The sequence below is a fragment of the Trichomycterus rosablanca genome, chromosome 11 (assembly GCF_030014385.1).
Source record: "Trichomycterus rosablanca isolate fTriRos1 chromosome 11, fTriRos1.hap1, whole genome shotgun sequence".
Lineage (NCBI taxonomy): Eukaryota > Metazoa > Chordata > Actinopteri > Siluriformes > Trichomycteridae > Trichomycterus > Trichomycterus rosablanca.
This window is the reverse complement of record NC_085998.1, coordinates 11,198,212-11,216,844: the sequence shown is the minus strand read 5'-3', so window position 1 is coordinate 11,216,844 and position 18,633 is coordinate 11,198,212. Positions and strand designations below refer to the sequence as shown.

Sequence of the window (18,633 nt, the reverse complement as noted above, 5' to 3'; positions counted from 1 at the left end):
GCTCCTGAAACTGTTCAAATTACAACAGTCTTGCCTCGGTTCCAGATTGCAAGCTCATTTTAAGGGTGATATAAGCTCCTGCTTCCATCTAGGAACTACAAGTTCCAGTCAATTGGCTTACAGGCTTCTGTCCATGTCCAGAAACTACTAGGTAGTTCCACTGTCTGAAGAATTACAGGCTACACGTTGTCTAGAACAAAAGCTACAGCTTAATCTTCATTAATTAACTGCTGCCTATAATTTACCTACCACCTCCTCCTTTCTTTTGATATGCTTTAAATAATTTTACTGTAGCCATTTCATAAGATGACCAGCCTCATAAAGATGTATCCATGAATGACTTTGCCTGGTACCAGATCTCCCACACAATAAATGATGTCTAATGATCCCTAAATTGGGAGGATTTGCTTGGTGAACCCAATAACCTGCTTTTTTTACAGCACTTCCCTGAGTTCACACTCCCATGTGCAGAAGCTGCCTGCATTCCTGTGAGATTAAGGATGGCTTTCTCAGGCACGTCCAGTCCTGTGCCTTCTCTTTCATAGACACTCCCAAATATGGCCTGTTATTTCCCATTCTCAGCAAGAGAACTTCAAAGCTAAACAAAATAAGACCTCAACAGTGGACACTTTACAGCGACTGTAAACAGGAGGCTTGGGACCAAAAACAAATCAAGATATGACTTGAAAGATTTTTAGGAATTTGTCGGTCTGATGGTTGAGGAAGTCCTACTCAACAATCTGAGAAAAAATAGAAAAACAAACAAACAAAATCAGAAGTATGATGATTAGGAATTTACAGATCTAATAATAAGGTAGCAAGACTGCTGTGCTTGATCAATATTTGCTAGGGTTCGTCATATTTTCCAACTCAAGATGAGTCAAAATGACTCAAAAATTAACAAGCTCAGACTAGTTTAGTAGGAATTGATTGTTGAATCAGTTACACACTGAAGCAAACCTGGCATTTGTTTGATAACTCTATGGTTTACCCAAAGAGGACACAAAGGCAGAGTTGCCCCTCTTTAATGCTATACAATCTAAAGAAATGAACTGTGAGAGCTAGGCGATATCCTATAAACAATAAAGTTGTTCCTGACCACGCCAATGAGCAGTGCATCACGCGAAAGGAACTTTTATTGCTTGCGTTGATTGCACATCTACATGAGAAACACTGAGTCAAGACAGACGTCTGACATCTGAATATAGAACGCTCCATTTACAAGGCAATGCATTCTATGCCATGCTTGGTGTGAGCTGTCTCGTCTATACATTGTTTAACTTCAGGTAAATGTTGCTATATAGATGTAAATGTGGACCCAAATATTTAATACACTGTGCCCCCACCCCCCAAAAAAGGAAGTCTCAAAACAAACAGCAACATATTTTACAGTTAAGTAAACAAAGCTTTAGGTAATTATAGATATTGCTTGTAACCATTGGCTGTGGTCACATAATTCTCCCATCACTGTGGGCTATTAGAAGTTATAGACTGCTTTGTACCATAAGTCATGTTGCTTTTTTTACTTTTAAGCATAGCAAAGCATAGAATATGGGCAGAAGAGTCTATGGGTCTGTTCAGAAACCTAGTGAGTTACCTTGATGTCTACCGCCTGCATAGGCAGCTGCCTAACTAGAGATTATTCCACTTAGACATCGACTTATAAGTCAGGTTATTCGGACAAGCAACTCAGCCTCATGCTGTTCAAACTAATGGAATGAGGTGGCACAACGCTCTAGCATGTCAACTAACATCTCGGTCTGTGTACCGAAAACAGTTGAATTGTCACTGACAAGCCCGAATTTACAAATAAATGACACTTGCCTTCACTGCTAAAGAAAGCATCGGATGCTTCCTCATAATTCAGTCTAAATACCGGTCAAATTTAAGGTACCTTACTAGACAGAATTTTAAGGCATCTAGGAATTCGAACAGTCTACTTCTCAGGAGTGCGTGTAGGATGATGCAAAATGCTGTGAAGAGATGTACAGAGCTCACTAGGTTTTCGAACACTACCCTATATGTATGTAGATGTAGACCAAAATATAAAGCTCACTGTGATGCCCCCTACAGAAGTACCAAAACAAACAGGAGCATATATTACAGTTAAGTATACAAAGCTTTAGGTTATTACAGATACTGCTTGTAACCATTGCCTATAGTCACAGAATTCTCATCACTCTGGGCTTTTGGAAGTTATAGACTACTTGTACCATAAGCCCTGTTGCTTTTTTTTTCTTTTAAGCATAGCATAGCATAGAATATGGGCAGCAAGATCTATGCCAAAGTTATTCCACTAAGTTATCTTGTGCCTCGTGGAGTTTGAACTGTGCACCACACACTTGAGACATAGAAGAAGGAACCTACAAACATGGAACTTAGTAGTTCTTTTTTTTTTTTTTTTTTTTTAATTTTTACCCCTTTTTCTCCCCTTTTAGGGCATCCAATTGTTCAATTAGCATCGTGCTTCCTCTCTGTCTATGCCGAACCCTGCCCTGACGGAGGTGATTGAAGCTAACCCGTATCCCCTCCGAAACACGAGCAGCAGCCAGATGCATCTTTGCCACCCACACATTGACGAGTTTGGCGCCACCTAGCGTTGCATGCGGAGAGACACACCCTAAGGGCACCCTCTCCCATCTCTGTGTAAGCGACTCCAATCAGCCGGCAGAGAACGCAATCGCATTCTGACAGAGAGAGACCCACATCCGGTTCTTTGTCCCACCCCCCACATGAGCAACCGGCCAATCGTTGCTCATATAGCCACTCAGCTTCGAACCGGTAAAGCAAGGCTGGATTCCATACCACGCTCTCAGAATCCAGCCCTGGTTGCAGCGCGTTTCTTTTTACCGCTGCGCCACCTGAGCGGCAACTTAGTAGTTCTTTATTTGTAGTAGGTTAAAACAGTGGTTCCCAACCACCGGGCCGCAGGTCATTGATTACCGGACCACACAGAAAGAATATATAATTAGAGATCGCTAGAAGGGCAGTTTCCACTGCTTCTATTTCAGGTGTTATTGTCTCGTATCACCCCTAGGTGGGAGCAGCGTCTTGTTGCAGTGAAAAAAGCTCATTTTACATAATTTGTAAGCAATATAATTAATTCCTCCCTCCCCCACCGGTCCGTGAAATTATATCTTACATGATGGATTTAATGTGTTTTGATAGATACACGACCATGCAGACCCCTAGTAAATACATCCATATATATTTTTTTTTTCAGCAGTCAGGAATTAGAAACCAAAAAGGATGGTCATCTATTGTGCAACAGGCACATTTTTATTTATTTCTTTTCATTTTAACTTGTCTGCCTCAACCAAATGTATAATATAGGACAATGAAAGCTCAGTGTTTAAGGTACAGGACCTTTGATGCAGCTGGTATTTCTGATTCAAGCCTCACCGACGCTTATTTGCCACTATTGAGCCCCTGAACAAGGCCCTAACCCTCAATTGCTTGCATTGTGTACAGTTCTTGCAATGCCGCAAATGTAAAAAACCTTTACAGCAAAAATAAAGTGAATGGAAAAGCCCACTCTTTCATGACCAGCTCCTGTATTTAAACATTTCTCAAGCCCATCTAACCACGAATCCAGATGCCTGTGGCCTCCTCCTGCTGCCTGACCTGGCTATATTCATCACCATTTATGGCTAATCATTGAAAGAGTGGGTGGAAGGCATAGAACAGGAAAACTTTTGGCACTGGACTAATTTTCTTTTCCTTAAAATAAAACCGCAGTCGAGTCTGGAATCCGAATTGGAAAAGTAAAGAGAAGCAATGAAGGTCCTGCTTACTAAAGCTGTTGCCTTTTTCACAGCAGTAGATGAGAAATCGAAAAAAGCGTAAATAAAATCATAGATCGATGATTTGTTCTGAATTGAGCCTGGAACACAGAGCGATGAGAGAATGAGGGAAGGTTGGATGAATGTGGGAACGCAGAAGCTATTCTGGTCCGAGACCTCGTGGCTGAGTTTGTGCAGATGAGCATGCTGTTCATACAGCGAGTGATAATCACATGATACTGGTTCTACGGTGGGGCAGGGGGTGCGACGGCTGCCCAATTATTTTTCCATCCATAAAAGAGGAGTGACTGCTGAAAGTGTAGGAAGCAAAAAGAAGAGACATTATATAAGCGAAGACCATGGAATCCAATTCAGCTACATTCACTTATCTCAGCTACAGTATAAGCAAAACTATCTTGAATCCACACCTTGCACATGAAATGAATTAATATTATTATTATTTGTGTGTGTGTGTGTGTGTGTGTGTGTGCACCTCTCCGGTATGTACATTCATACACAGAATCCATACTGAACTTTGTGCTCTGCCACTTTATCCCCTCTCCATCACATTTATCAATTAAAAAAACCCTAATAAATCCCCTATTAACCTGGGTTGTGGACTATTCTTAAAGCAATGACACGAACATAGTAATAACATGGTACTTGTATACACTGATCAGCCATAACATTAAAACCACCTTCTTGTTTCTACACTCGCTGTCCATTTTATCAGCTTCACTTACCATATAGGAGCACTTTGAAGTTCTACAATTACTGACTGTAGTCCATCTGTTTCTCTGCATGGTTTTTCAGCCTGCTTTCACCCTGTTCTTCAATGGTCAGGACCCACACAGGACCACCACAGAGCAGGTATTATTTAGGTGGTGGATCATTCTCAGCACTGCAGTGACACTGACATGGTGGTGATGTGTTAGTGTGTGTTGTGCTAGTGTGAGTGGATCAGACACAGCAGTGCTGATGGAATCCACTCTATTAGACACTTCTACCTAGTTGGTCCACCTTGTAGATGTAAAGTCAGAGACGATCGCTCATCTATTGCTGCTGTTTGAGTTGGTCATCTTCTAGACCTTCATCAGTGGTCACAGGACGCTGCCCACAGGGCGCTGTTGGCTGGATATTTTTGGTTGGTGGACTATTCTCAGTCCAGCAGTGACAGTGAGGTGTTTAAAAACTCCAGCAGTGCTGCTGTGTCTGATCCACTCATACCAGCACAACACACACTAACACACCACCACCATGTCAGTGTCACTGCAGTGCTGAGAATGATCCACCACCCAAATAATACCTACTCTGTGGTGGTCCTGGGAGAGTCCTGACCATTGAAGAACAGCATGAAAGGGGCAAAAAGCATGCAGAGAAACAGATGTACTACAGACAGTAATTGTAGACCTACAAAGTGCTTCTATATGGTAGGTGGAGCTGATAAAATGGACAGTGTGTGTAGAAACAAGGAGGTGGTTTTAATGTTATGGCTGATCAGTATAAGTGTATTTTCACCTCACTGTCAATGCTGGGAGGAAAATAAAGCTCCAATCAAAAAGTATGGTGCTGAGAGTGCTGAGAAAGTTCATCTGTATGGTAGGTGTAGCTTAAAATAAATAATGAATTAACAGACCAGACAGCTGTTTCTAATAAAGTGCTTGGTGAGCTTTTTATTTTAATATAAAAAAAATATCTTGTATTTATTCATGGTATAGTTGTTTTCTAATCTAAACATTTAGATTTGACGTTTGTCGTCTGTCTTTTCTTAATTTAGGATTTTTATTTTTATTAACCGCTTCCTGCTGGTCAGGTCAATATTTTTGGGTTGGATGTATTTAGACCAAGCTACCATGTAAACAGTTAAACAGCTGTTATATGACAGGTTTATACAACTTGAAATATATACATATTTAAATATACCAAAAAAATGTCTGTATGTGTTGGACTACACTGCGCCACACCATAAATATCTTCCTTTTTAACATTTCTATAAATGAACATGTGTGGTGTGGCGGCGCCCCGTTAGCTCATATTTAGAAATATTTCAAGCACAGACCAGTTTTAGTGCAAGTTAGAAATGCAAATTCTGGCAACCGACTGCCATTAGTCATAGATTAACACTTTACAACCAGCAATTTCTAATTTTTCCCCTCTTTCAGCTGTTCACGCATTCATGGGTGGCTACTAGGGATGTAACGATACACTTTACCCGCGATGCGATTCACAATACTTCGTTCACGATACGATTTTTTTCCCGATTTTTTTAACTGAAATTGAAGACAAATTATGACAAAGTTTCCTTTTATTATTTCTCTTAAAAAAATTAAATAAAATACTGTATTTGTGCTTAACTTTTATTTATCTAAATAATGAATGCCCTTTTATTTCTGAGGTAGGTACAACCTATGCAAAACAACTATGCGCCTCCTCCAACCCGCGCACAGCCCTTAGCGGAACCCTTTTCCACCTATGAATTCTGCACAGGTGCCTCTCTATCTGCTAATCAGGGCTCTTTCACAGTGTTTGACCCCCAGACCTCACCCACATAGTCTGGCCATCCTGCCCTAGCAGAAACGTGTCTGCTGCAGGTACTGCCAACTGGTGGCAAAGCCGAGTTTCAAACCGAGGAGTTCAGTATCTCGTCACTTGTGTGCTAGTGAAATATCCCGCTGTGCCACCTGGGCGCCCCTACCGACAAGCATTTACCAGCCAATTAATATTTTAAACAAGGCTTTCTTGTGCACAAAGCAACAGGTATTAATGGGGAAAAAAAAGAAAATATGATCAAAATAACAGCTAAATGCAGCAACCGTGACATAAATAATCATTAGTACATCCTACATATACATCACGACTAGGGCTAGTTTAGACCAAAGCACATTTTAAACAAAAGAAGTCAGTAGGTAGCTAAAATTATCAGGTGAGAAAGACACAGCCGGTATCTTAAAGCTCTTCTAGATAACACGGCTTAATATAGCATGATTAGCACAATCCCGTCTACTGCTTGTTGCATTCTATTCCACGCTGATAATGGCACTGTCAAAATACATTTTCCAAAAAAATACCCCTCCACAAAGCCAAAATATGGGCAGACATGCTGAGAAACATTCTTCAGGGTTCGCTGATGTCAAGCGCCCTGATAAAATGCATTCCTTCCCTGATTGGTACATTATGTAACTAAAAAAATAAAATTAATGTGTAGAACATAGCAAGTATGCCACTAAACAGAAATATGTCGGACCTCTTGGACCTCTAAGATGGTATTAACCTTACATAAGGTAGTATTATTCTAACCTTCATGAAGTGAAATGTTTCCCTGAGCCAGAATGCTAACCATTTCAAATATTCAAAAACACAAACATGCTATGTAGCAGCTGACCTTCAGGTTTCAAAACACGGCAAGGAAAGAAAATGCGAAATCTAAACAAAATCTGTTGCGAAGACAACAAAGTTCACACTACACGACTTTCCAAGTCGTCAGGTCGCTGTACAGTTCACACTACACAACCGGATCTCTTGTAATCGGGAGTCTTTCAAGTCGGTGTGGCTTTCACACTACACGATCTATCACCAACTGGAATCGCAGACGAGCTTCTCTGGTCTCCCAAACTACGTTTTGTCACGCAAGAAGTGACGAGGGGTTTAATGATACCACGTCCAAAAATGCACGTCAACAAGTAGCGAGCGATCAAAGTTTGTGCGCTGATGTGCAGCGTAAAAGCAAAGAGGAAAAATAAATAAATCTGAGTGGATTGCGCTACGTGGCCAGCAGGGACTGCCAGTCGGCCGACTCATATCCAGATATCTAGCAAGCTAGATAATTATCTTCAGTCGCCGAGTGCTCGGCGAGCCCCTCGGATCGGGTTGTTGAGTAGTTCACACATAGCGATTGGAAGCCGAGTTTCGATCACCGAGCGAACCCCGAGTTGCTCCGGAGCCGGCAAATCTAGCGCCGACCAGTCGGCGAACGAAAATCAGGGCAAAATCGTGTGGTGTGAACTACGCGAAGGTGAATTTTAGCAAATACTTCAAAACTGAAAAGTTTAAATGTTAAAAAGTTTTCTGAAAATACACAAGCAGCCAACATCACAGGTTAAGGCTATAGTTGGGTGACTTCTCTGTGCCCATATACATAGGGGTGATTTCAATTCAACTACAAGCCACAAGTATTACAATGGGAGGTCTACTAAGCCCTTACAGAGCAGAGCCAAACTGTATATGTTTCTGAATGATCAAATGTAATCCACCAACTACCATAGGAATAAATTAGAAGCTGGGACAGTGGTAGCTCAGTGGTTAAGGTACAGGACTAGTAATCAGAGGGTTGCAGGTTCAAACCTCACCACCGCCAAGTCGCCACTGTTGGGCACCTGAGCTAGGCCATTAACCCTCAAAGTGTATTCAGTCATAATGAGTCACTTTGGCTAAAAACGTCTGCTAAATGCCATAAACGTAAATGATAAAACAAAGGTGGCACTGTCTACAGTCAAGTGTGTTTTTTACCTCCATGGGCTAAGAAGCTGCTACACCAAAAATGCCTTTTAAAGGACAGTTTGTGGTCACATAATACAAAAGTTAAGTTACTTGGCCACAATGAATAGAAGTATGTTTATGGTACGGGTGAGCCATTCAAACCCAACAAAACTGTACCTACTGTCAAGCATAGTGCTGGTATTACTATGTTCAGGGACAGGTTTGCTGCCCATAGAACTGGTGCATTGCAGTAACTGGACAGAATAATAATCGGGGCAGCACGGTGGCTTAAAGGGTAGCACTGTCGCCTCACAGCAAGAAGGTCCTGGGTTCGATCACCAGGTGGGGCGGTCCGGCTCCTTTCTGTGTGGAGTTTGCATGTTCTCCCAGTGTCTGCGTGGGTTTCCTGCAGGAGCTCCGGTTTCCTCGCAAAGTCCGAAGACATGCAAGTGAGGTTAACTAGAGATACTAAATTGTACAAATTGTCCATGACTGTGTTCGATATAACCTTGTGAGCTGATGAGACTTGTGTAATGACTAACTACCGTTTCCTGTCATGAATGTAACCAAAAGTGTAAAAGATGACAATAAAATCCTAATAAACAAACAAACAAACACTTATTAAAAGACGTCTTGAGTGTAAACTGTTCTTCCAACTTCTTCTCCACCGAACAGTCTGCAGCTGAAACCCAGCTGGTACATTTCTGAGTAGTGATTAGTGACTTCAGTGTGGTTCTAAAGCTCTGGAAGCTTCAAACCATCATTTAAAATCCTATTATAGAAGCACCAAATCAGGCCTTTCTCTGAAAAGCCACAGTGGGTGGAAACACTGCCTACAGAGACGCCAGCAGCGTTATTTATAGGAAACAAAATACAAGCACTTCCCAAAATTCTGAATACTGTCAACAGAATACCTGAAATATTTAGTAATAAAAGCATCCATAGTGTCTGATTGATTCCAAAGGTTTTTCAAATCTATATAAGCTGGATCACAACAATGACAAAAAGCAGGTCTTATCAGTCACCTGCACTCAGTGGTCAGCTATTAAAGGCAGGGTCAGTCATTTTTGATAAAGCTTACTGGGGGATGCAAAAATAGTAATTTACTTGCTATCTCAGTGTGTGCCCGCCAAAGCCACGTCCCATTCAAACCTGAAGAGTGTAAAGCATCCTTGTGCTAACTGGGGCAGCCACAGAGGATCATTTCTTCCTCATATATTTTATTGTTAGCTTTCAAAATCAAAAAAGAACCTCAACAAGTAGCAAAAAGAAAAGGTTTGACTAAAAAAGGCTGATTCCTTTCACCCTTAAATGGAAAGTAAGTAACTCTAGACATATGGTATTAAGTGTAGTGTTCATGCAAGCAGCCTATATAGGTACTGTATAGCAGCTATAATAGGTACTGGACTATTGAGCAGAAGAACACTGGTTCATGCTACACCACCACTAAGTTGTCATTGTTGGGCCACTAATCACCACTCAGGCCCTTAGTCATGTTTGCAACTGTAAGTTACTTTGGATAAAAGCACTGCTAAGTGTCGAATATAACTGCAAAGGTGGAAAATAGAGAATGGTTAAAGTATGAACTGAGTAGTGAGAATTTTAAGCTGGTAAATGCCTTCATCTTTAATCCTGACTTAGATCAACCATAAAACCCAGAACTAGTATGTGATAAAGCTATCGAACCTACCTGGCTGAGCAATTCCAAAAGAACTTTATACTGACAACAGTGCACAACCTAGGGTGTACATGTCATTATTGTTGTACCCTGTGTAATTCACAGATGTATTGAAGAGGAAAGCCAGTTATGATTTGGGCTACCAAATAAACAGTGACATAAACAGTGTGTGCATAGTAACCTAAACATAAACTTGATTAAACAGACTATTCTAGAACTATTGTCCCACTTCTATGAGTTACAGGTTGAGGCTGACTGGAAACACTGGCTAGACATGCAGGCTGTTAAATCTGATGGTACGTAAATAAGTACTGAAGGGCACTGATAGTACTAGCGAAATTTTAGAAAAGGAACTGCTTTCAAAAAACACTTTATTTACTGTACTAACACACAATAAAAAAAAACAAGCTTGTTTAAATTCCATGTTATGTTGATTTACAAAGTGAAAATAAGTTTTCTAAGGTAACTGTTTTGAAAATGCAGAATACTGTTTATTGGCTAAGTTTAACATGTTTGATGGGACAAATATAAATATATAAATATATATAATGTATATAAATAATAAAATATATAGTGTTTTTTAAGTGATATATACAGTATATATATAGATATCTAATATATAGATATCTCCTATATATAGATATCTAAATATATATTTATATATATAAATATTTTTTCCCCCTAGAAAATAGCAAAAAGTGTTTTGAAGTTTGTTCCTTGTACAGGTTATTCAACAAATCATTCTTTTAACTTCTGCATTAGAAGTAGAAGTGTTTGATATCTGGAATACTTCATCATATTTTTTTAACATTAAATCAATTAATTTCATAGAACTATATAAAACACCGGCATTCTTGTTAATATCTCAAGTAACAAAGCTCATGTTATAATGATTTAATTATTTATTTATTAGAATCTTAATGTCATGTTTTACACATCTTGGTTACATTCACGACAGAAATGGTAGTTACGTTTTAATGTCAAACGCAAACACAGTCATGGACAATGTTGTATCTTCAATTCACCTCACTTGCATGTCTTTGGACTGTGGGAGGAAACCGGAGCTCCCGGAGGAAATCCACCCAGACACGTGGAGAACATGCAAACTCCACACATCAACCCCAAGACCTTCTTGCTGTGAGGTGACAGTGCTACCCACCGAGCCAACGTGCCGCCCCGTGTTATAATAAACTACAAATGTTTAAAAAATGGATTTCTGAAATGCCTTGTAATAAATGTATCTTTTATTAAGTACATTTTACTTCATTACTTAATTATATATAAAAAATTGCCCCGTTTATATATATATATATATATATATTATACCATAGTTACAACAATGTTATGCTTTGAAATGAAAATTTTATTAGGTCGATTTTATATTAAAAATAAATGCGATCAATGTGAGAACAATCAGGACACTTGAATGTGTCCATGTGGTTCAGTTCTGCCAGAAGCCACAGTCTAACATTACTGTACATTTATTCTGCATTATAAACACTGATTCAGATCCAGGACTTAACATGCATTCGATCTGTGTCATTTACACCAACAGCAAATAGTTTTACTGTTCAGAGTCATTTAAGAGAAATAATGAAGCAAAATTAGAACCCAACACAGAACAAAGCAAGTTCATCCTCACTGACAGTAATGTAAAGTACAGGATCTCACCGCAGAACTTTACCGACCGCCTGCAGCACCATTTTACAGCTTAATCCGTTTTTAGACCGCTGATTGATCCCGCTGTCTCCTGATATGCTGTGATCCCCGACCATTGCAGAAATAATTCGCCACAGGATCGACTGACGTGGTCCTGAGTGGTCCTGATCGCGGCGTAGCTCTTATACAGTTCAGATTTTACAGCCACTTTCCACCAGTCTCACACCACTGCACTGACTTTATCTCCAGCGCAACTTCTGACCAATCCGAAGACATGTGGGAGGAGTCAAGCCCAACGGTCAGGACTGTAAAAACATCCCGCATTCCATTGAAGTCCTGCTTCCCTGCACATGTGCCCTACATACGGTTCAAAAGTAATCGCTTCTACAGCCTGGGGAGCGCACTAGGTTACACAGGGCACAGGACCGTTTAGGATACAGCCAAACTGGCGTCAGTTGACAGTTACAGTAAACTTAATACAGTACTAGACTGAGTGAATCTCAACTCTAGTTTTATACTTGCTGTTGGCAACAAATGTTACCCTGAATACTCACGCGGAAATATAACGTTTAATTTTACAGCATACCCATAAATACTTATCACAATACCATGTGTAAACATAAAAACTCCTTAGAACACTGACCAGAGGTGAGAAGTGAACCCACTCCCCAAATTCAGGCACACCGATCACTAACCAGTGTGCAAAATCAATTATACAATAAATTATATGCTTTCAACTTTGTGCCAAAAGTTTGGGGAAGGTCCTTTTCTGTTTCAGCAAGTCCATAAAGACATGTTTTGATAAGTGCAGGATGCCCTGACCTTTACATTTATGGCATTTTGCAGACCCTATTATCCAAAACAACCTACAACTGTGAACATAAAATTCTATGCAATTGAAAGTTAAGGGTCTTGCTCAAGGGTTGCGAGACTTGAACCTGGGAACAGATTAGTAAAGTACAGTAGACCCTTGAGTTACGAACGGTTTACCATCCGAACATTTTGGGTTACGAACAAGCTTTTTCAACTTAATGTACAAACAAATTTCAGATTACGAACCGAAATTCGCAAAACACGTGATGCCACGAACAAGTTCACTCCGACCGTCTGTCTCTCTCCCTCTCTCTCGAATGCTGTTTTTTTGGTGTTTTCTTAATATTTTGTAAAATTCGTTATTAAAATGGCCTCAAAGAATGTGCAGAAAAATCGTAGTGTTGAGAAAATGAAAAAATCTATTACATTTGTTGTTGTATAATTACTCCTGCCAGTAGCTGTCACTGTGGATCAAACAGAGAGTGACAGTGAGTGAGAGAGAAGAAGGAAGTCGCTGAGTAAAGTATTCTTTCTTTCGTGCAATTACAAAATGCAACACTATTGAAATAAAGAAGGAAATAATAAAAAAAATATTGAGAATAAAAGAGTTATTGTTGTTTCTGGTAGATATATTTTATAAAAAAAAAGAAGGAAATGTATTATGGTGTATGGTACAGCACACATACTGTACTGAAATGTGGTGTGTTTTTTTATGTACAGTACTACTGTGTATTGTTGTTTATTATTGTTTATTACAGTGATGTCTATTCTATAATTTAAGATTTAAGGAAAAATATACTTGTATTTAAACATATTAATCAATTTTGATTTTAATAAAATGGAACCTCAGTCGCAAGTTAGGTCTTTCCCATTATCATCAGTATTTTTATGCACAATCTCCAACATACACTCTCCAAAATCTTGTGGAACGCCTGCCATAAAGAAGATTGTTGTTGCTACAATAGAGTAGCGGGTGAAACTGCATCTACTACAAAGAACATGAAACAGTAGTCTCCTGCCTCCTGTCTGTCCAAAAGAAAACCCAAACATTGGCCAAAATCTGCCTGGATAAAAGAAGAAAGAAAATCCAGCTTTAAACTTGGCACCTCAAAGCTAAATTGAAGCCTGTTGCTGCCCAAGCATACTTACACTGCATTCCATAAGCCAATGGCAACATGAAGCTCACTTGATTGTGGTCGGTGTTATCCATAGTTCAGCACCTTCCAATTCATTAAATAACAGTTTTTGGTGGTTTTATATGGATTACATCCAACAATTCAGACATAATGTGACAGTCAAAAATAATCATTGATTAGGAGGCTATTTAACACCTCCAATTAATCATGTAGGCTGTGGTGCACATATTTGTGACCTAAAAGACATTCAGAAAAGAACTAAAATTTATAAGCCAATAGAACAGTATTAGGAATTCCAAATAACAGGACTGCAATGAAACATGCCTCTTACAAGTGATCTGGTTTAAAGCCAAACAATATTACATAGTGATGTCATTTTATAGTATTTTATTTGATCAGTTTTCTGGAAACAGGCTGCTTAACTGATGAAATACCAGAAATATTCTTTAACTTCTGACTTAATTCTTTATGGCAGTTTGAGCTGAAGATAAGAAGAACAAGCATAATACTCCCAATAACTGCCAGGTGTGTACTTTATGATCTTTTGTCTACTGGAAAGTGTTTTGACTGCTAAGACATGTTATCGCAATGCTGTACGCTTTTTCAAACGGACTGGAATTTCCCAGCAGGCACGTTTAGACTCGACTCCAAGCCTCTGCCCAGAGGAAACAGATTTTCATCCTAGCAGTCAGAAACACACTGAGAGAAATGTGTGTACTGAATGTTATAAAATCTGACTTCTAAAGTGACTAAACTGCTTCTGAACAAACCACAAAAGTTCTGGAACAATATATTTTGTACTAAAGAAAGCAAGGTAGAGATGTTCGGTCACCATGCCGAATGCCATGTTTGGCAAAACATAACAGTGCATTACCAGAAGCACCCAATACCAACTACTCACCATGGTGGTGAGGAGGTAGTGATTTTGGCTTACTTTGCAACCCCATGACCTGGGAAACCTAAAGTCATAAAGACAACAACAATGAACTCCACTTTATACCAAAATATTCTTGAGACAAATGTGTCCATCTGTCTGTCAGCTTACGCTGGGCTGAAACAGGGCCATGCAACAAGACAAGTGATAAGAAGAAATCCAGCCATGGGGCGTTTGAGTAGCTAAAAATGGAACGGCCAATTCAAAGTCCAGACCTCAACCTCATTAGGATGCTGTAGTGAGATCTTAAGAAAACTGTGAATAATGAATACCCCAAAAACAGCAATGAATTGAGGCACTGTTGTAGCAGAGAGGGCCAAAATTTCTCCAAAACAATGCAAGACTAATAAAGTAGATGTTTTAAGCTATTATGGCGGTTCTACATGACCCCACAAACACATAACTAAAGAGGGTGTACTTTCTTTTCCAATAAATGTGTATATAGGTACACCTATGTGGTACAACCCCAAATCAGAATAAATTGGGACAGTATGGAAAATGCAAATAAAATAAAAATGCAGTGTTCCTTACATTTACTTTAACTTTTATTTGATTGCAGACAGTTTGAACCTGACATATTTCATGTTTTGTCTGCTCAACTTCATTTCATTTGTTAATATACATCAATTCCTGCATTTTAGGCCTGCAACACATTAAAAAAAAGTTGGGACGGGGGCAATTTAGGGCTAGTAATGAGGTGAAAAAACGAAATAATGATGTGATTCCAAACAGGTGATTTCAACAGGTGATTGTAATCATGGTTTGGTACAAAAGCAGCATCCAGGTCAGGTTGTCAAGCACTACATCATAATTTTTAACAAGACGATGCAAAACCACATGCTGCACACAATACAAAGGCATGGCTGTGGAAAAAGAGGGTACAGGTACTGGACTGGCCTGCCTGCAGTTCTCACCTGTCCCCAATATAGAATTTTGAAATAAAAAATGCGACAATGATTACCCCGTACTGTTGCACATCTTAACCGTGTTTGCAGGAAGAACGGGACAAAATAAAAGCTGAAACACTAAATCACTTGGTCTCCTCGGTGCCAAAACGTCTTTTCAGTGTGGTGAAACAGAATGGCAACATTGCAAAGTGGTAAATGCTTTACTGTCCCAACTTTTTTTGGAATGTGTTGCAGGCCTGAAATGCAGGAATAGATGTTTATTGATAAATGAAATGAAGCAGATAATGAATTGAGCAGATAAAACATGAAATATCTCAGGTTCATACCGTCTGCAATCAAATAAAAGTCAAAGTAAATATAAGAAACTCAATTTTTTTTTTTATAATTAGCATTTTTTATGCTGTTCCAACTTTTTCTGATTTGGTGTTGTAGATTTATTGATTACATTGTAAGCTACACCTATCAGACAGAAATGAGTGGGTATACAATTATTGACTGTTATTATTTGTTGCTCTGTACACTGTGTTGCTCATTGACTTTTATGAGTTTTATACAGCAGTGTTGTTGGTGTTTAAATTTCGAAACATCTCGATGTTCGAAGCTCCTGTGATCAGAAAGTGTCAGATGATAAAAGACTAAAGGAAGATGTACACACACTGTGCACAAATATAAACAGCTCTTGTCTCTAATAAAAAATAGAGCGTGTAAAAAAGTGTAAGCAGATAATGTGTTCATAATGAAAATGCCAAGAAGATTTAACACAATTTAAAAATCCCAACAACACTGCTGCAGCTGAGACACTGTTATAAAGTGTACAGGGCTGTTTGTTTGTTTATTAGGATTTTAATGTCATGTTTTACACTTTTGGTTACATTCATGACAGGAAACAGTAGTTACTCATTACACAAGATTCATCAGTTCACAAGGTTATATCAAACACAGTCATGGACAATTTCGTATCTCCAATTCACCTCACTTGCATGTCTTTGGACTGTGGGAGGAAACCGGAGCACCCAGAGAAAACCCACACAGACACGGGGAGAACATGCAAACTCCACACAGGAAGGACCCGGACTGCCCCACCTGGGGATCGAACCCACAATCTTCTTGCTGTGAGGCGACAGTGCTACCCACTTAGCCAATGTGCCGCCCGTACAGGGCTGTAATGCATAATTGTATACCCACAACTGTTCACTGTATGGTAGGTGTCCCTTACAAAAAAATAAAGGAATGTATGGGTCAAACTGGTGTACCAAATAAAAATATCATTCAATGAGTGAAAGCAAATCATTCAATAGGTAAAACCTGCTGTGAAATGTGAAGCAAATGAGCTCCGGTTTCCTGGTGTGGAACGATCCTCCGGTGCTATTTTTAAAACCAGACTATAGACCAGTGCTATAAATATCCCAGTTTAAGTGAGTTCAGTATTTCCACAGATTTAAACAAAGTAAAGGAAATGGTCACGCTTTAAAAAAATACACATTTGTACTATGTAACTCATCCCATCGCTCTCGGATGAGCATGACGTCAATGTGGCTGAAAAACCTGGATTCATTCTTCATCAGCAAACCAGATGAGCTCGAAATGAACCTGAATCACAGAGACTTGCACAACTGGCTCATAAAACTGCACAATGATGTCAGATCAGATGGGCTTATATTAAATGTAATTATCTAATTAGCTCTTTAACCAAATAAGCCAATGCCTTCTATGGGTATGCAGAGTATTTATCCTATCTATAAAATCAACCATGTGCATCCAACCTTGTAGCACCAATCTTGGAAATTTCCTTTCCTGTTCTAACATGACCGTACCGCTGTGCACAAGCCAGGGTCTATTAGGGTGTGGTCTTAAAAGTTTGGTGTGGACAGTTTGGAATGATTTAGAACTCTGATTGCGAAACCAGGTCTTTACATCTAGTTTCCCTCACTTGCATGTCTTTGGACTGTTGGAGGAAACTGGAGCTCCAGGAGGAAACCCACGCAGACACAGGGAGAACATGCAAACTCCACACAGAAAGGACCCAGACTTCCCCACCTAGGGATCAAACCCAGGACCTTCTCGCTGTGAGGCGACAGTGCCACCCACTGAGCCACCATGCCGCCCCAAACATCACAAAAGCTTTATTTTTTAACTGAACAGGCACAAATTCCAATAGAGACACTCAAAACTGATGTGCAAGTTTTCCCACAAGAGTCGAGGACATTATAGCCGTGGAGGGCTGAAAGGCAACTTCACATCAGTGGTTTGGAACAGAATGATTTTAAGCATCCACATAATTTTGACCATATACTGTATTGGATTATTATGCATCTATTATAGCCCACCACCTGAGATCCAGGTTCATTCTCAGTTGTGCTATCGGCCAGCTGGGCGTCTACACAGTTATGATTGGTTATGCCTGAAAATGGGGGATGGTTGAATCCCTGTGATAAATGGACCTGTGGTGACCCTGACCAGAAAAAAGTGGTTAATGAAAATAAGATTAAAAAGGTGTAGCAAAAGTTGGGACATTTTGTAAAACACACAAAAAAATGTCTTTGTTAATGAATGGATTTGTTAATTGTCTTGAATCTTTATTTAACTGATAAAATTGGAAAGGAAAAAATCCTGATCAACTGAAAACAGAAACACATTTAGAATTTCATGCATGCAACACACTTGGGACAGAGGCAAAATAAGAGTTTATAGACTCCAGCCTGGGCGACACGGTGGGTAGCGTTGTCGTCTCACAGCAAGAAGGTCTTGGGTTCGATCCCCAAATGGGGCGGTCCGGGTCCTTTCTGTGCAGAGTTTGCATGTTCTCCCCGTGTCTGCGTGGGTTTCCTCCGGGAGCTCCGGTTTCCTCCCACAGTCCAAAAACATGCAGTCAGGTTAATTGGAGACACTGAATTGCCCTATAGTAGAATGGGTGTGTGTGTGTGTGTGTGTGTGTGTCTGCCCTGCGATGGACTGGCACCCTGTCCAGAGTGTTACTGTATGCAGCCTTGTGCCCATTGAAAAGATGGGATAGGCTCCAGCAACAGACTTTATCACAGACTGGACTGAATAATGAAGAACTCCAACTGCTTGGCCACCCAAATCATTCTCCAGGCCACCCAATGAGTCTGGTTCCTCTCAAGGTTTCTTCCTGTATTTTTTGTCTATTTTTTTATGCATTTTCTACCAATTTAGCAAAGTCAGTTTGTCTTCTACTGCTGGGGGATCCCTAATTGCAGTCGAGGTGGGTATACTGGAGTACAGTCCT

At 39.8% G+C, this 18,633-nt stretch overlaps 1 protein-coding gene across 3 annotated transcripts in view; it reads right to left on the bottom strand.

Moving 5' to 3' along the window:
* Positions 1-18,633, bottom strand: part of mob2b (MOB kinase activator 2b) — a 78,646-nt gene that overhangs the window by 18,922 nt on the left and 41,091 nt on the right. Inside the window, exon 1 of one of the 3 annotated variants that reach the window (XM_063005149.1) lies at positions 11,608-11,833. The exons of the other annotated variants lie outside the window; for them this stretch is intronic. Within the exon in view, the coding sequence (XP_062861219.1) occupies positions 11,608-11,711 (104 nt within the window). The 5' untranslated portion in view covers positions 11,712-11,833. Of the gene's footprint in view, positions 1-11,607; positions 11,834-18,633 lie in introns of those variants that run through there. 3 annotated transcript variants of the gene reach the window in all.